The sequence below is a fragment of the Sitophilus oryzae genome, unplaced genomic scaffold (genome assembly GCF_002938485.1).
Source record: "Sitophilus oryzae breed Bouriz unplaced genomic scaffold, Soryzae_2.0 scaffold_1122_pilon_pilon, whole genome shotgun sequence".
Lineage (NCBI taxonomy): Eukaryota > Metazoa > Arthropoda > Insecta > Coleoptera > Curculionidae > Sitophilus > Sitophilus oryzae.
In genome coordinates, this window is record NW_022145752.1 from 431579 (window position 1) to 448843 (window position 17265).

The window sequence follows — 17265 nt, forward strand, 5'->3', positions numbered from 1 at the left end:
ATCGAAATAATATACTGGGTGTCCTATTTAAAATAAAAGAGTAACATGCTTTTAAAGGTGACCAATGTTCAATATTAATTTTGTCTCACCCTGTATAACTTTTTGGATCAAGTTGTAATTTGATTTAAAGTACAATAGTTAATTTAACTATATATTAGGATATACCGGGTAAATTCTAATTTAGGTAGCTTTTATTGTAATTTAAAAATTGTTCCTTATTTCTAGAAAATGTCATCAAAAACCTTACATTTTGGACATATACTTCTCTTATAAAACTTACCTTTATTTTTCTCCCAGAATCCGAAAATCAATTAATATATGGGGTGTTCCATTACAAAAAACACAACTTTGATATGTAACTTTTTTCGGGGACACCCTGTAGAACTCTTTATATTTTTAAAAAGTGCCCTGAATTAACCTACATATGCTCACAAAATTTCATTTCAATACAAACTGTCGTTCTGCTTGGAGCCTCCGCGGCGTATGAGAGGCACTACCCTGTACAACTATAAAAAAATACCTTATCACTTTTAATTGTTTCGATGTTTTCCACGTAAATGAGCCATAATCTTTATAAAAATGAATAAATTAAGAAGAAAAACAATAAAAAATTAATTAAAATTAATAAAACTATTTCACCGATAACGACTGCATTGTTCTCCAAGCTCGGTCTACTACCCTTCTCGTAAAAAAATTAGGTGATGCATCCCGTCAATATAATTCGACAAATTTGGCCAATGTAATGATTGGGCGGAGTGTGTTTTGCGGCGGCATACTCGTTAAGTCCGCTTGGACTCTGTCCCGTGTACATAGGTAGCGATCTATAAAATATATTGCTGTTTATTTAAATATGTTTTGTAGTAAATTGATTGTACTCCAATATGGTGATTCGATTCTTGAAATTTCTTTTGTAGACAGAGATAAAGCAGCCGTACATTTTAGTGAGTTAGGACCATTATTACAATTGTTTAGGTAATTATTAGGTAATTATGACCATTTGAAAAACACCTGGCATTTAGTAAATATAGGATTAAAAGTTAATAGTTGTTTAGGAGAAAAAAAATATTAGAAAATGAGATGAGGATAATTTTTACGTAGAATGTAGAACGCATTTTATGTTATGAATATATAATCAATCGAGTAACTTAGTAAAACAAAGAGAGCTTTTATGTTGTTCTAAACAGAACGCTCTTGCATTATTGATTTCATCTAATTGAGATCCGGTTTTATTCAGTTAGCAAATCCGTCTTATAGTCGGCAAAGTTAGGGAGTTAATTAAAGCTAACTTCGACGAACCGCAGATTGGTCAACTGGTCCTTGCTGCTGAGCAAGCGTACCCTCCCGTAGTCGATAGGAGCAAGGAAACAACGAAATCCCGATATTATTTAGAGGTATGTCAGAATCCACATTATTTTTTGTTCTTCATCAATCATATCGAAATTGACAATACAATCTCTAAACCTGACTAAATAAAATTTTGGCAAACATGTTTAAATTTGTTGTACAATTTAAGATACCGAGCAGCTCTTCATTTTAGTTCATAGAGCAAATGTTTGTAACAGACATTTTATTTAGATTAAAGCTGCAAAAATTAGTTTAAAGCGATATTTATTATCGCCATGTCGGTCACATTGCGCCGCGATCAGCAACGTTGTCATTTATTATTTGACAATTATCATAATGTCAGTCATTATTTTGTGTTATATCCTTCCTGGATAAAGCTATGCTATATGTATATTACACACAACCTTTGAATAAGAAGATTAAGGAAGGAGCATAATGCTATCCATGTATTCATGCATGGTGGGCGGAAAAGCCACCATAAAAGCTCTCTAGGGTGGGGATCCTTGACAGTTCTGTTTGACGATTCATTTGACACATTTGAATTTGATTTGAAATTTTGTGGATTTGTCAGTCTTTACGGAGCTTATTTTATGTTATTTATTATTTATTCTACTACTGATAGTTGTATAAAGGTAGTAAATCTAGATGGAAATTGTGGCAGAACTTAAATTAACAGTGACACTATCGCGATTTATCGAAAAAGACTCTAAAATAGTTGGTTGTGTAGCGTGCGGTAGATCTCGGCAAAAATTGAGTGAAATAATGGAACAACTTTTCGCTAGTAAGTGTCTATATAATATACATACATGTAGTAAACCGATCATTTATGAAATTCACTTAAATTAACTAAATTATATATTTTTCTTGCATTTTAGAGTTTATTTATTACTTGTCAAAGATTAGATGTCAAAGAATTTAGATACGTTAATTTGACTTACCTGCTTCAGTAGCGTATCGGATATTTGTGTTAATAAATACTTATTATAACTTATCTATTTTTATTAGAATTATATATTTTTATAACAATTTTAATAACTACCAACATTTATTCACAACGTAAAATAAAACAACAAATTATTGAGTCTACCCCACGTCTACCCTACATCATAGTTTTACTTTTTTAAAATAAAATTAGAACGACACTAATAAACCGGAATTTAAGTCGGCCATATTTGAGCCCCATCGCGGTGTACCTAAGATTTTTGATATGCTCCTTCCTTAGTCTTCTTATTCAAAGCACACGACTTTGTTTACGGGACTTTTACATGCATTTTTCTATTTATTTCTTTCTAGAACAAGATTATCGTATAAATCTATCCTTCTCTCTGCGTACGCTACGGAGCATGCGCAGAACGATATTAGACGTAAACTAACTTGGAGCGTTTTTCTCGCTGCGTTGACAACAATTACTAAAAATACATAAAAATACATAATGCAATAATTCATGAGACACGCTTTGTTTTTATATCATTTTTAATCTTTTATTTCGAGGTGTTTCTTTAGGAGCTACTAAAACTCTTGTTGAAACAAGATTAAACTACAATTATAGCTACAGTTTACCTCCTATTAGCATGACGCATATGCTGAATATTTTTTCGTTGGTAGTATTGGCACTGACGTTTCCAAAACCTACGCTTGTCAAACTGGAACAGGTGAAATAGAGTGCTGTAACATACGCGTCGGTGTTGGATACATTTCCTAGTTCGTTGATTTTCAGTCTGTCGGCTAGAGCTCTAATCCAACCTGGAAAAACAAGAAAATTATCATGTTTAAACAAATGATTTACTTTTTAAAACTACAAGAAAATAAAGAATGTTCTTGAACGAAGATTAGTTATTACTATCTAAAAAATAAGTTTTTTTGAACACCCTGTAGAAAATAAGGGCTCGTTTATATGTCACACAATTATCATCGAATAAAAAGGTTAAGATGTATTTATGCTTTGCCTTGACAGTTCTGTTTGACGATTCATTTGACACATTTGGATTTGATTCAAAATTTTGTGGATTTGTCAGTCTTTACTGAGCTTATTTTATGTTATTTATTATTTATTCTACTACTGATAGTTGTTTAAAGGTAGTAAATCTAGAGGAAATTTTGTGCCAGAGCTTAAATTACCAGTGACACCATAGACAAACAAATAAAAAGAAACTGGCAAATTAAATGGCAAAGAGAGGGACAACGTTCCCGTAGCGCAACTCAGAACGCAAAATTTCGTTCTATTTATGTTGATCTGCGCATTGCGTCTATTGGGCCCACTATCTCATTCTAATATAATAAGAGAGAAAGAAGCAGCCATATAAAACGTAATTTCTAAATAGAAATTAGAACAATCGCCTTTCGTTTTCGTCATCATGACAACCAAGATGACAACATCATGACAATTCGTCATGTTTGTTAATTTTTCTTTTGGTGATTTATCTTTTTTTCTAAACTCTCCATTTTATTGACTTATAAATATGGATAAGGAACAAATTCCTTTGTTATATATTGGTATTTATATTTTGTTACTTATAATTTTAGGTTATACTATTTTTTATTTTATTTGCTGCAGGAGCCAGTATCATCTATTTTTTATATGTATTGGTACCCCCTTTCTGTGATAGATATGTTAAAGACACCCGGTAAAATAAAAGTAAGTAGTTATATTTATCATCTTATTAAGAAAAAAGTAGAAGTAGTAGTGTCAAAAATATTTCGAACCTCTCTTAACATAACAAATTAATACAATTATTTTTTTTCATTTTTTGGGTAGGTAGTTTATAGCTGGTTTATAGTAACCAGAAACTTTATTAATATACCTATTTTACTTTTGTTTTAGGATTAAAACTGGACTTGAAAATGGTCCAGGATCATTATTCTCGTAAAGTCTTCTTTGCTTGGATATTCACTTTGTTATTGCAATTAGGCAGTTTTTTCGAAAATGAGATTTTTAATGCCCTTTAAAAAAATTGGCCCGATCGTTTCCTGCAACAGTCAGTTCTTCTGCATTTAAAATTGGTAGGTGGCTGGAATAAACACTGTTATTTTTTGTAATTATATTAAAAAAAAATTATTTATTTTTATGTATAAATAAATATGTTTATAAAACAGTGCAATTTTTGCTTTTTTTATAATTTCCCTTATAATAGTAGTATTCTTTCGTTCCGAAAGAAACTGCAAATTTTTACTTAAACTGATTTATTCCCTACACCACGTTCCCTTTACGTGGCCGTGGTATAGGGAATAAATCAGTTTAAGTGAAGATTTTCAGTTTCAGAATGAAAGAATACTACTAATAATGGCTAATTTAAATTTCCCGCCAGTCAGAATGTGCGATAATGTCTTAATATACGTTTTATACTTATCTCTTTCTTTTTCATATAAAGCACACATAATAAAGAAAGATAGCAATAAAGACGTACGTCCTGCCATGGTCCTGCTAATTGGTTTGAAAATTGTTATTCTGAGTTGCGCTACGGGAACGCGGTCCTACTCTTTACCATGAGATTTGTCAGTCTTTTTTTATTTGTTTGTCTATGGCTTAGGCATAAAAGTAAACTTTTAGGAAAATATATTATTAAACTGACATAAAACTTCAAATTCAACGAGCGTAACCATAGTTTTTCGATGTACTAAAAAGTGTGAGGGTGTATATACATTGACTAATTACTGACTTAAATTGTGTCATTTTTACTCCTAATAAAACAATATATTATTTCCTATAATTTATAATATAATAATAGCTCCCGTATATAGCGTTTAACGCCTTGGGAGTACCAAGGTACAGCTTGCCATGTTAGAGCCGTTCGGTATACAATGTGGCTAGCACTACGCTTCAACCGCCTATTATTGCCTCAGGATTGTGAATCCCAAGTACTCATTTAAGGCTGAGTCGACCTAGGTACCCAAACTATTTTTATTTTAATAAAAATAGTCGGCTGATGAAATGCCGGGTGTAGGATTCGAACCCACTACCTTGAGATTGGTAGACGAGAACCTGTACCTCTACGCCACCGGGCACCTTTTCCATACCTTTCCAATAATTTCATTTACAGAAAAATATAATAGGTATATCGATTTTCAAGTTCTTTGCAAAAAACACTGTTTCAATATCCACCATATAGTTCCAAAACTCATTATAAAATCCAAATACCGACTGTACGTATACATATCATATATATTTGGCATGCAATTTCATTTGGCTTTGATCTATTAACCGATCAGGCCCTTCTGTGTGCCCCCAGGCAGGGTGGAACTGATCGTCGTGTGGCTTTTCAGTGTGCCCGGAAAATATACACACCGTTTCGACGATATTAACCCTTTACTAGGGCCATACTCCTGTTATGTACCTACCTACAAGTGTGTAGGTATGCACGTAAGCGTGCGGTTAACCGTTACGTTTACTTAGGTCCTTCGGTTGGGTTCTACAAGGTATAGAATGTACAGGGTGTCCCATTTTAGTTGAAATCATACGGTAACTCCGTTATTAGTAGAGATAGGAAGATGCGGTTTGCACAAACCTGTCCCACTTTTTTGTTAAACGGAAGATGCTGTAAACAAAATTTTCATAGCCCTTTTCGTTTTTGAGCTACAGGGTCTTTTTTTAAAAATTTAGCAATTTTGAACATCCCCCGTAATTCTGTTATTCTGAAAGGTATGGAGAAGGCGGAACTGTTCCTTGTAGAACTTTTTACGCAGAATACAGTGGCGTAGTCTGATTTTCTACGAAAAAAATATTTTTGAAGGTATGAACTAAAGTTATGTTTTCGAAAATGTTAAAAACACCCTGTGTATTTATAAATTATATAACCTGGCTTGCTATAAGCTTCTCAAAAATATAAACACCCTATATTTATTTTCACTATTTACTGCAATATTTAAAAGATACAACTTTCTTATTGGTAGGCCGTGATAGATAAAAAAATAACAAAATGTTATTAACTAAAATATTCATACAGGCACACATTAAAATTTGACTTGGAACTAAAATATTTTGCTTTACAACTGTTTCCACTGAATTTTTGAATATATTTTTCTTTTTTTATAAAGCTTTTTCCAAGTCTTCGACATTGTTATAGTTGCCACCATAATATATTTAATTTTTCCAAAAAATCACCAAAACACAGGAATCGGGAACTGACAAATCCAGCGATATGGCAGGCCATCGTATGGGTCCATTATTAGTTCAAATTCATTGATTTGGGAAGTTGTTGTTCGTAAAATTCTCATATTTTTAAAAATGTGAGCTGAAAGTATATTTCACGTAAATTAGCTAAAGAAATATCCTTTACAAGTTCCTGTAAGATAGCTTCCAAGATTTACAAATAGCAGTAGAATGTTAAGTTTCTTTGATATATAATAGTTATTTTTTATACAAGACGATAAAATGGTATTTTATCGTCGTGTATAAAACAATATTTTTTTCCATAGCGAATTACGTTTTAAAAAATATTCAGAAATAATTATTTCAAGGATTTTATTGCGAGTAGAAAAATATTGCACTGGGTTGGCGTTGATTTCTATGTAATTTGATAAATAAATAAAGCTGTCTCTTTAGTTGTCAGTTTTGAGTCAATATTTTTAATTCTCTTTCGTGTCGATTGCTGATTGAATTGGAGCCAGAAATGGCTCAAAACGAAATAAGTAAATTACCAACAGATATTCGGGCTGAGGCGACAAACGCCATATCCAAACTACTTCCATTTAAATCCCGAATAACTTATGAAAAGGAATACAAACATTTTCAAAAATGGAAGCAATTAAAAAACGTGCGAGAAGAAATAAAGTTTTTAACCGATCCTCGCTGTTAAAGTATCATTTGATCTACCCTTACGGTTAAAGTACTATTTTATCTAGTATTTTTGATAGATATAAAGTAATTTTAACAGTTGATATGGAAAAAATAATATATTAGTGAATCCCAAAATAAAATAAGACACAGATAGCTGTATACTTTTAATATTTTTTTGTTTCTTTTCTTATCAATCACGACCTACTAATTAAAATGATCTTCTAATCAAACTTTTTAAATATTGGAGATTAATTTAGAAAAACAGATATTTTTTATGGACTCTATGAATATTTAGTTTAAAAGTATTCCTATTTATTCTACACGAAGCTTATGTGCAATTAAAAATAAAACGGTTTTATGGGTTTACGTTGCGGACAGCAAGCTGTTTAAAATTTTATACTAAAAGCTTCTGACCGAAACGCAAACTTTTCCTCTATATACTGGAATTTTTACTGAAGTTTTCTAATGTTATTACCAAATTTTTGTTTTAGTATTGCAGAATTTAAAGTATAAAAATATGCTCAATATGTGCTTTTACTGGATAGATTGTAAATGTTATTTTCTTTAGATTTGTTTAATAGTCATGTAGTCATATTAATATCATCCGCATTATTATTAGCAAAATATTTTAATTATTTTTTTCAACATTAAGTTGTTGTCACTCCAAGTTATTTTATATTCCTGTAAAGAAATAATTTTAAATTTACATTTGTCTGCCTTCTGACAAATAATCAAAAAAGAAAATAGATTTGGATACAGTTATAATGAAAAACTAATCCATTTTAATTGTATCGATACCCAATTAACTCAAGGAGCAGAAGTGAAATTAAACGTCTCAGACAGGGTATTACTTTCTCTAACGCAACCCATAATTACGAAGTATCAATTAACAGCGAAGGTAAAATCATCTAGACAAAGAGATAATTAAATTGGGACTTTGTAGGATAAATAAGACTGACCTTAGTTGAAGCTTGAATATATTTAAAAGATTATAATAGAGAAATAGTAAATGAACATACAAGATATGAAACAAGATGAAAAACAAGATGAAAAATGTTCTTTCAAAAATCGACAACTATGAAATTATGAACCCTTCCCGGACACACAAACGGTACATTGTGAGACAGGAAATTGTAGAGTCGACAACTATGAAATTATGAACCCTTCCCGGATATAAACGGTACATTGTGAGACAGGAAATTGTAGAGAGAAACAAGCCCTATGACATAGGATACAACATTTTAATGAACAGTGCTTTCCATAAAATCAATAAAATGAAAAATATACGAAATAATATACATGTACTAATTTCTTTCGAAAATCGACAACTATGAAATTATGAACTCTTCCCGGACACAAATGGTACATTGTGAGACAGGAAATTGTAGAGAGAAACAAGCCATATGACATAGGATACAACATTTTAATGAACAGTGCTTTCCATAAAATCAATAAAATGAAAAATATACGAAATAATATACATGTACTAATTTCTTTCGAAAATCGACAACTATGAAATTATGAACTCTTCCCGGACACAAATGGTACATTGTGAGACAGGAAATTGTAGAGAGAAACAAGCCATATGACATAGGATACAACATTTTAATGAACAGTGCTTTCCATAAAATCAATAAAATGAAAAATATACGAAATAATATACATGTACTAATTTCTTTCGAAAATCGACAACTATGAAATTATGAACTCTTCCCGGACACAAATGGTACATTGTGAGACAGGAAATTGTAGAGAGAAACAAGCCATATGACATAGGATACAACATTTTAATGAACAGTGCTTTCCATAAAATCAATAAAATGAAAAATATACGAAATAATATACATGTACTAATTTCTTTCGAAAATCGACAACTATGAAATTATGAACTCTTCCCGGACACAAATGGTACATTGTGAGACAGGAAATTGTAGAGAGAAACAAGCCATATGACATAGGATACAACATTTTAATGAACAGTGCTTTCCATAAAATCAATAAAATGAAAAATATACGAAATAATATACATGTACTAATTTCTTTCGAAAATCGACAACTATGAAGCTATGAACTCTTCCGGACACAAATGGTACATTGTGAGACAGGAAATTGTAGAGAGAAACAAGCCATATGACATAGGATACAACATTTTAATGAACAGTGCTTTCCATAAAATCAATAAAATGAAAAATATACGAAATAATATACATGTACTAATTTCTTTCGAAAATCGACAACTATGAAATTATGAACTCTTCCCGGACACAAATGGTACATTGTGAGACAGGAAATTGTAGAGAGAAACAAGCCATATGACATAGGATACAACATTTTAATGAACAGTGCTTTCCATAAAATCAATAAAATGAAAAATATACGAAATAATATACATGTACTAATTTCTTTCGAAAATCGACAACTATGAAATTATGAACTCTTCCCGGACACAAATGGTACATTGTGAGACAGGAAATTGTAGAGAGAAACAAGCCATATGACATAGGATACAACATTTTAATGAACAGTGCTTTCCATAAAATGAAAAATATACGAAATAATATACATGTACTAATTTCTTTCGAAAATCGACAACTATGAAATTATGAACCCTTCTCGGACACAAACGGTACATTGTGAGACAGGAAATTGTAGAGAGAAACAAGCCATATGACATAGGATACAACATTTTAATGAACAGTGCTTTCCATAAAATCAATAAAATAAAAAATATACGAAATAATATACATGTACTAATTTCTTTCGAAAATCGACAACTATCAAATTATGAACTCTTCCCGGACACAAATGGTACATTGTGAGACAGGAAATTGTAGAGAGAAACAAGCCATATGACATAGGATACAACATTTTAATGAACAGTGCTTTCCATAAAATCAATAAAATGAAAAAATATACGAAATAATATACATGTACTAATTTCTTTCGAAAATCGACAACTATGAAATTATGAACCCTTCCCGGACACAAACGGTACATTGTGAGACAGGAAATTGTAGAGAGAAACAAGCCATATGACATAGGATACAACATTTTAATGAACAGTGCTTTCCATAAAATCAATAAAATGAAAAATATACGAAATAATATACATGTACTAATTTCTTTCGAAAATCGACAACTATGAAATTATGAACCCTTCCCGGACACAAACGGTACATTGTGAGACAGGAAATTGTAGAGAGAAACAAGCCATATGACATAGGATACAACATTTTAATGAACAGTGCTTTCCATAAAATCATATCTTTAATTTCCTTCTTTATTTGTGTAAAAATACCTAGCCACTTTTACATAAAACGTTAAATGCCGAACGCTTATTTTGCTACTTTTTCGGACTGGTGAAATGGGCTCTTAAGTTATAATTTGTACAGTAGCTTTTAATACTTGTGCTTCTGTATTAACTTCTGTATTAACTCTATCGCAATCTTTAATCACACTACATTCTGACGCGAATCGATCATTTCGACGTGTTGTTTGCTCGTCAGAACGAGTAAAAATATCTAATAAATAATATCCCTAGGCGTAATTATGCTGCGAACTGTCAAAGCCACAGGCCACGCGCTGTAAATTACTCGACCAGATAAGCCGCTACCGCTATATCGTGCCAAAGGAGATGAATGTGTAAACGCCGGATAATGTTATTGTCTAACGAGTTTAATGGCCGACGATATTTAACATCCACTTTTATTAAAACATATTTTGCAATGGGAAGTAAAGCACCATTGCATGGCAACATGGTATTTGCAGGCAAGAAGAAGCTTTGGAAAATTTAATAATATCCATCTTTGATTTTTTATTTTTAATGTTCATTAAATCAAAATTCAAGTTTAAAAAAATGTATTGGCATCTTGGGGAAATTCAGCGTTATCAATACATAATAAATTATTAGAGGAAAAGGGGGTATTTTGGAATACTGTTGGTAATTTGGAATATTCATTTATTGAATTGAGTAAAAAAATCCATTTAAATTACTTTAAAAACTTTCGTATGGCATACATGATATGTAGATCTAAGGTAGGTTATTTATTTTATTCAAAATAATCATCATTTAATTTTTTTGCAAAAAATAAAATTAATCTTAAGTTTTACCGGATTTTATTATCCTGGGCCACAATAAGCTTTATTCTTTGTCAATGTAATAGAATAAAATAAAGAATACCAGAAAAATAAAAAAATAAAAACGTGTATTATTCTTACCCTTCTCACTGTCTGAGCTTTGCTAGGGAAAAGCTCTGATTAGTGTCACGGTATCTCATAAGGCTAGATTCACGTTTGATTAAGCCATTTTTTCCTTTGCGCTTTCCTGGATTCTGGAAATTGGAGGAGGGTGGAAATAACAGAGAAAGAAGAAAATCAAGCGATGTCGATATAGAGCTATTGTCAAAAAAAGAATGAAACCAATTTTATTATTAATTATTACATTTTAAAATATGAAGCTTTGTTAGGAGAAATTGATGTCGATGTTCTTTTGAACGATTATTTATTTACGTCACAATATCAAAGTTAACTCGATATTATTCCATAATCTTTGTTTTTTTGTCAATAAGACTCTATAGTGATTTTTGAATGCAAAACAGAAATTAAATAATCGAGTACTATTATTTTGAAAAAAATCAAGAAAGGTACTCGTTTGGCCGAGATATTACGATAATCTATACAGCTGAGTCTTAAATAAGTGCAAATATTTTTAGGGCTGATAGATCTCGATAAAAGAAACAAATTTTTATTCTAAATATATAAATTTAATTATATAAATATAGAAGTAACTAACAAAATTAAAACATTCTTTAGAAGGAAGATGCCAGGCCATCCAAATAACGCAAATTGAAAACGTATGCGGCAAATTTGCCACAAAGGGATATTTGTATGCGGCGCTTTCCCATCAGGGCAGTCAATCTGACTTGAATAGAACTTTCACTTCCTCTTTCCACTTGGAGATACTCTCCATTTTAAGCGTTCGTGGAAGTGAAAGGTTACAGCTATAGGGTCATTGAATTATACGGTTTTGGTCCTGTATTGACTTCCCTTTGTCTTTATTGACTTCAATTTGCTATCAAATGGAAAATATTTAGTTAGAAAATATACAGGGTGTTGAAATTAAACAAGTTATTGCCGTTTAAAGCTAGTAATTAGACACGCTGTATAAGGTAGTATTATTTTTATGGTTGCAACACAAAATTCAGTAAATAGTCAAACTTCAGTACAATATTTTGTTGTAAAAACTTCCCTCTTTTTTAAAAACTTAAATACGCCCAGAGTTTGGAGTTTAAACTCAATGAGTTGAGTATAGAGCATTTTAAAATCAAAATATCATAATTTACAATCATGGATAATTCAATTCATTATGTTAAATAAAAATAACTTTTTTTGATTACAATAAACAAAAAAGGAAACCAGAAAATATTTTAAAAAAGACCCAAAATTCTTTCTTTCAATAACAAAAAAATGGCGCCGCGCCGGGAGGCACGTCTAGCCGCCCATACCAAAGTATGTTGATAAAAAGTTGGTAGGCAGTTCTTTTAGTTTCAAAGTAAAGGAATTTTTCCAATTTTTTTTATCTCAAAAACTTGCACTTTGACTGATTTTGATGTTTTTTGCAAATATTATTCCTAATCTTAAATTGAAAACCCCGTTTCGGTAGCTACTGTAATTTTGGAGATACGATTTATTAAAATTTTTAACCCCCTCCCATACCCCTTACCAACCCCTAAGCCCCACCAAAAACTAATGGCCAGATTCTCGGGTGCCATAGTATTTTTGTGCCAAATTTGGTTAAAAACGGTTTAGCGGTTTTTGAGTTATCGTGTTACAGACAGACGGACAGACGGACAGGCGGAGAGACGGACAGACGGACAGACGGACAGACGGACAGACGGACAGACGGACAGACGGACAGACGGACAGACGGACACCATGAAAATGGTCGGCTAAAAATAAGGGCTTTGTTTAAAGTAATTTTTGTTTGGATAAAGTTTACTGAATATAATATTTAAATAGTTTTGGTTTGGATCAAGAATCCTTATCTACCTATAGGATTCTACAGGGTGTTCGAAAATATACGCTTAAGTTTCAGGGAGTGGTTCCGTTAACAAAAAATATGAACAAAATAAAATAAGGTACCAACAGATCTTTGAAATAATAGAGAACAAGAAAAATACTGGAATAATACTCAAACTTACCCAAATCTGTTTCTAATTCTTCCTGAGCTATGACGTACCATATGCAGGCCAACCAGTGAGCTACCAGAGTGAACGAGAGCATGAGCAACGTCAGAATCATGGCGCTGTACTGCGAGTACCTGTCGATTTTCTGTAACAGCCTTAGTAGCCTTAACAACCTGGTGAGTTTGATGAGATGAGTATGCGAGGGACCAGACTGCTAACAAAAATTGCATTAAAGTAAAACTTGTTATTATCTGTATTTCCTTCTTAAATTATTTATACATATTGTTTAGTATTTTCTTCATGTATTTCCAGATATATAAAATTTGCACAAAATTAATTATACATAATTGACAAAAATAAAGAAAAAAAATACACAAAATCACAAAAATTCAAATTTTTGTAATTTTGCTGCGCTCTTTAAAATTTACGGTTATGATTTTTTTAGCAATTTGTAACTAGATCACTTGACTTACTATTATATTTTAATTGAAAAAATGGAACACCCAGTATAATATTTTGATATTCAATGAGGAATTTATGTCTCTTCAAAATACTGATAAGATTGTCTACCCCTCAAACAAAGATTTTCCTAGATATTTTTATTTTTACGATTTAGTGTCATCAGTAGATCTTTATTATTTGATAAAATCTAGGTGGCTGTGATATGTTTGACGTTACTTCAACCTAGCTGTCTAATTATAGTCAAACTTTAACAACTAGTTATCATTTTGTGTCAGTTAAAACAAAAAAAATCAGAAATTTGCGGAAAATGAAAACTTATCCTACATCAGAGAGAATTGATATGATTCTATTGTAACGAAAATATTTTCGTTATATTTTTCCTTTTATATCGTTTATTCGTTTTTTTTATATATTATCGATTTTTTGCGGAACCTCGATAGTGGTACACATCACTAGCGATGGTTGTTAGTTTAAATTGTTTAAATATTTTATATATTTTCTGGTTGCCTATGGGTTACCGATAATAATTTGTTTATTTTTAATGAAAACGAAGGTTTATTATTAATATTTTGTTTAGTGTTAAATAATTAAGATGCAATTATTACACACATTTTTTTGAAGGTATGTAGAAAATTTTATCGTATGTATTATTTTTACTATTAATTATAAATTTTTTATATTGACATTTGGTACTTAACGCATGTCTAAATGAATGGGAGAATTCTATAAAGGGACTTGTTTTGCCGAAAATCACTCTCTCTCATCTCGATCTTCTTTGCTTAAACACCTAGTTTTTTTTCCAGACACCGGCACGAGGTACGACTTGGAAATTATTTATTAGTTTTATTTTTTTAAACATTTCTTACTATCTAATATGATTTAATTATTTGATTTAATTATTTAATTAGCTTGTAACATTAAATTCCTTTTTCTATTTTATCTTTTTGTCTCACAGTTCAATTTTTTTATCATCATTTCTTTATCTTCTTATCTTAGTAGCACGTGTATGGTAGTTTTGTAAAAAATTTTCTAATACCTTTAACTTTTATTTAGTACTAATTATTTTTATCTTTCTTATTTATGTACTGAGACGCAAGCTGTCGAACAGGAACCCTCAGAGGTGTTCGATTTAGCAATCTCAGGGGCCATGAATAGAATCAATCACTGCAGGAGTACTCTCAGAGACGAACCAGGAGGGACTCTGGTAAGGATTTTTTTAATAATATTTATATTATACGACTTATGTCACCTTTAACGAATCCTTGCTTGCCAGAAGGCAACTCTTGTTTTATCTGGACCCTGTAGTGGTGGTGTCTATTGGCAGGCCATTCGACAGATAGATTTTTGTTTTTTGTTGTTTTTGGATCACACTAGGGAACGTATCTTTACCTCGTATCTGCCAAATTTACCTTATCTTATCTTTATCTTATTTGGCGGATGCATTATCTTTGTTCCTGGAGTGACATATCTTTTCTTTTAGTTTTTATCTGTCGAATTGCCGCATTTATCGTTTTTCGTATCTTATCCTATCTTTCTATTTACCTTTATCTTTCTATCTAGTTTTTTAATTTATCTTTTAATATCGCATTTTAGTATTAACTTTTGTTCTAATTTAAATTTTCATATATTTCTAGTTTTTTTATCTTACATATTTTTTTATTCTTTTTACACGTGTCTACAAATTAAATCAAATAATTTACTGTAACAATATATGTTTTTTTCAAGTCGTACCGAAGTGATTGTGGTGGTATGGAATTTTCTAGAGAGAGAGAGCAAAATATTTTTCTTTTATATTTTTTTATAATTCTATATTTATATTCTTTATATTCTTTAAATAATTTGGACAATCTTTTCAATTATAACTTAATTTAAACTGTCATTGCCTATTTTCTTTTTTAAATTTTAATTATAATTTTTATTATAATAATTAGTAGTTGGATTTAGATAATGATTATTGTTTATTTGAATCACTAATATGTTGTTTAATCATAAGTTATTTTTATTATACCTTCATTGGCAACCAACAGACAGTTCAATTGGTAATTTAGAACACCACCACAAAACTGGGTACTTATCAATTGTGTTGGGTAGAATACTGCTGTTTGTTATCTTCTAGGAAGATACGAGAATTGACCCTCCCCATAAGTAGCTCACGCACTGAGACTGGTGGAGTCTCACAAGCTCTCCAACGTTAGCCGGACAATCACGCAACCCACCAGCGGACGAGTGCAGCGAAGAGGGTGAGGCCTTTCTCCCAACCAACCGAAGCAGAAACACTTAAGTATTCCAGTTGCATATCTAATCTCATATAATCGAGACTGTCACAGCCAATTACATTGATTGTTTATAATTGTTAATTAAATATAAGTCATTAATGAAATTTTCTATTGTCTTATTTAATTCCAAAGCATACTTCCACAAACCAGTAACTTTGAGAATTTTGTGGGTTATACATTACAAAAAACATAACTTTGATGTGTAACTTTTTTGGGAACACCCTGTGTAACTCCATATATTTTTATAAAATGCTTTAAATTAACCTACGTATGCTCCCAAAATTTCATTTCTTTTTTCATTTCTCCCAAAATTTCATTCCTTTTTTCATTTCTTTCTTGGAGCCTCAGCGTCGTATGAGAGGTGCCACCCTGTATGTCCGCTTACCTATGTATAATATGCATATAAAAATAAAATTTGTTTTACTTTTTAGTCTTTTCAGTCTATAATTGTAATAAAACCCTTCTACAGCAATAAATATCACCAAAGAACGTTTTATATTTTAATTTGGACCAAATAAAAATAAAATTTCTCCAATAAAGCTAGTAGCAGAGTTTGTGGCGAGCAGTTTACGATCATATTTATGAGTCTGTATACATAACGTAGATATTTACGTCTATCCCTTGTATATGGATAGTTTATGAACGTATACTAAGCAATTCGTATATTAATAATTTTATAAAAGCCAATAAAGATTTTATGGGTCTAATGTTAAATAAAATTATAGTAATATTGGAAAGGATAGATTTTCATATTAAATAAGTAATTTTAATTAAAGAAATTTATATTAAATAATAACAAAGAGTAAACTTTATGTTGTATTCATCGACCTAACAAAAGCCTTCGACTCTGCGAATAAAGTTGTTCTTTGGGCAATTATGAAAAAGTTCGGAGTACCTAACAAATTTCTTACAGTGTGTAAAAGCCTCCATAACAACAAGTCAAGAGTGTCACATCATGGATCACTGAGCGATCTCTTTCTAACAAATACAGGAGTTACGCAGGGATGTGTCTTAGCGCCTCTCCTATTCAACATATTCATAGCTCTCCATTATAGTGGACAGCAAATTGCAGGAAAGAGCTTTGGGCATTAGACACAGATACGGACGGCGGTTTGTTCAACATAAAAAGACTCAGGGCAAAAACACATATAAAATTCATCACAGAACTTCAATACGCTGAAAGCATACAAGAAATGTTGAACACATATACCTGGGCATAAAAGAG

At 31.2% G+C, this 17265-nt stretch overlaps 1 protein-coding gene across 1 annotated transcript in view; it reads right to left on the reverse strand.

Annotated features, from left to right (window-relative positions):
- The window catches only part of LOC115886136 (potassium voltage-gated channel subfamily H member 8), a 118278-nt gene that overhangs the window by 30689 nt on the left and 70324 nt on the right, over nucleotides 1–17265 (reverse strand). Inside the window, exons 6-7 of the mRNA XM_030905208.1 lie at nucleotides 13318–13513; nucleotides 2905–3087 (exon numbers count right to left, since the gene is read on the reverse strand). Coding sequence (XP_030761068.1) covers nucleotides 2905–3087; nucleotides 13318–13513 — 379 coding nt within the window. The remainder of the gene's footprint in view (nucleotides 1–2904; nucleotides 3088–13317; nucleotides 13514–17265) is intronic.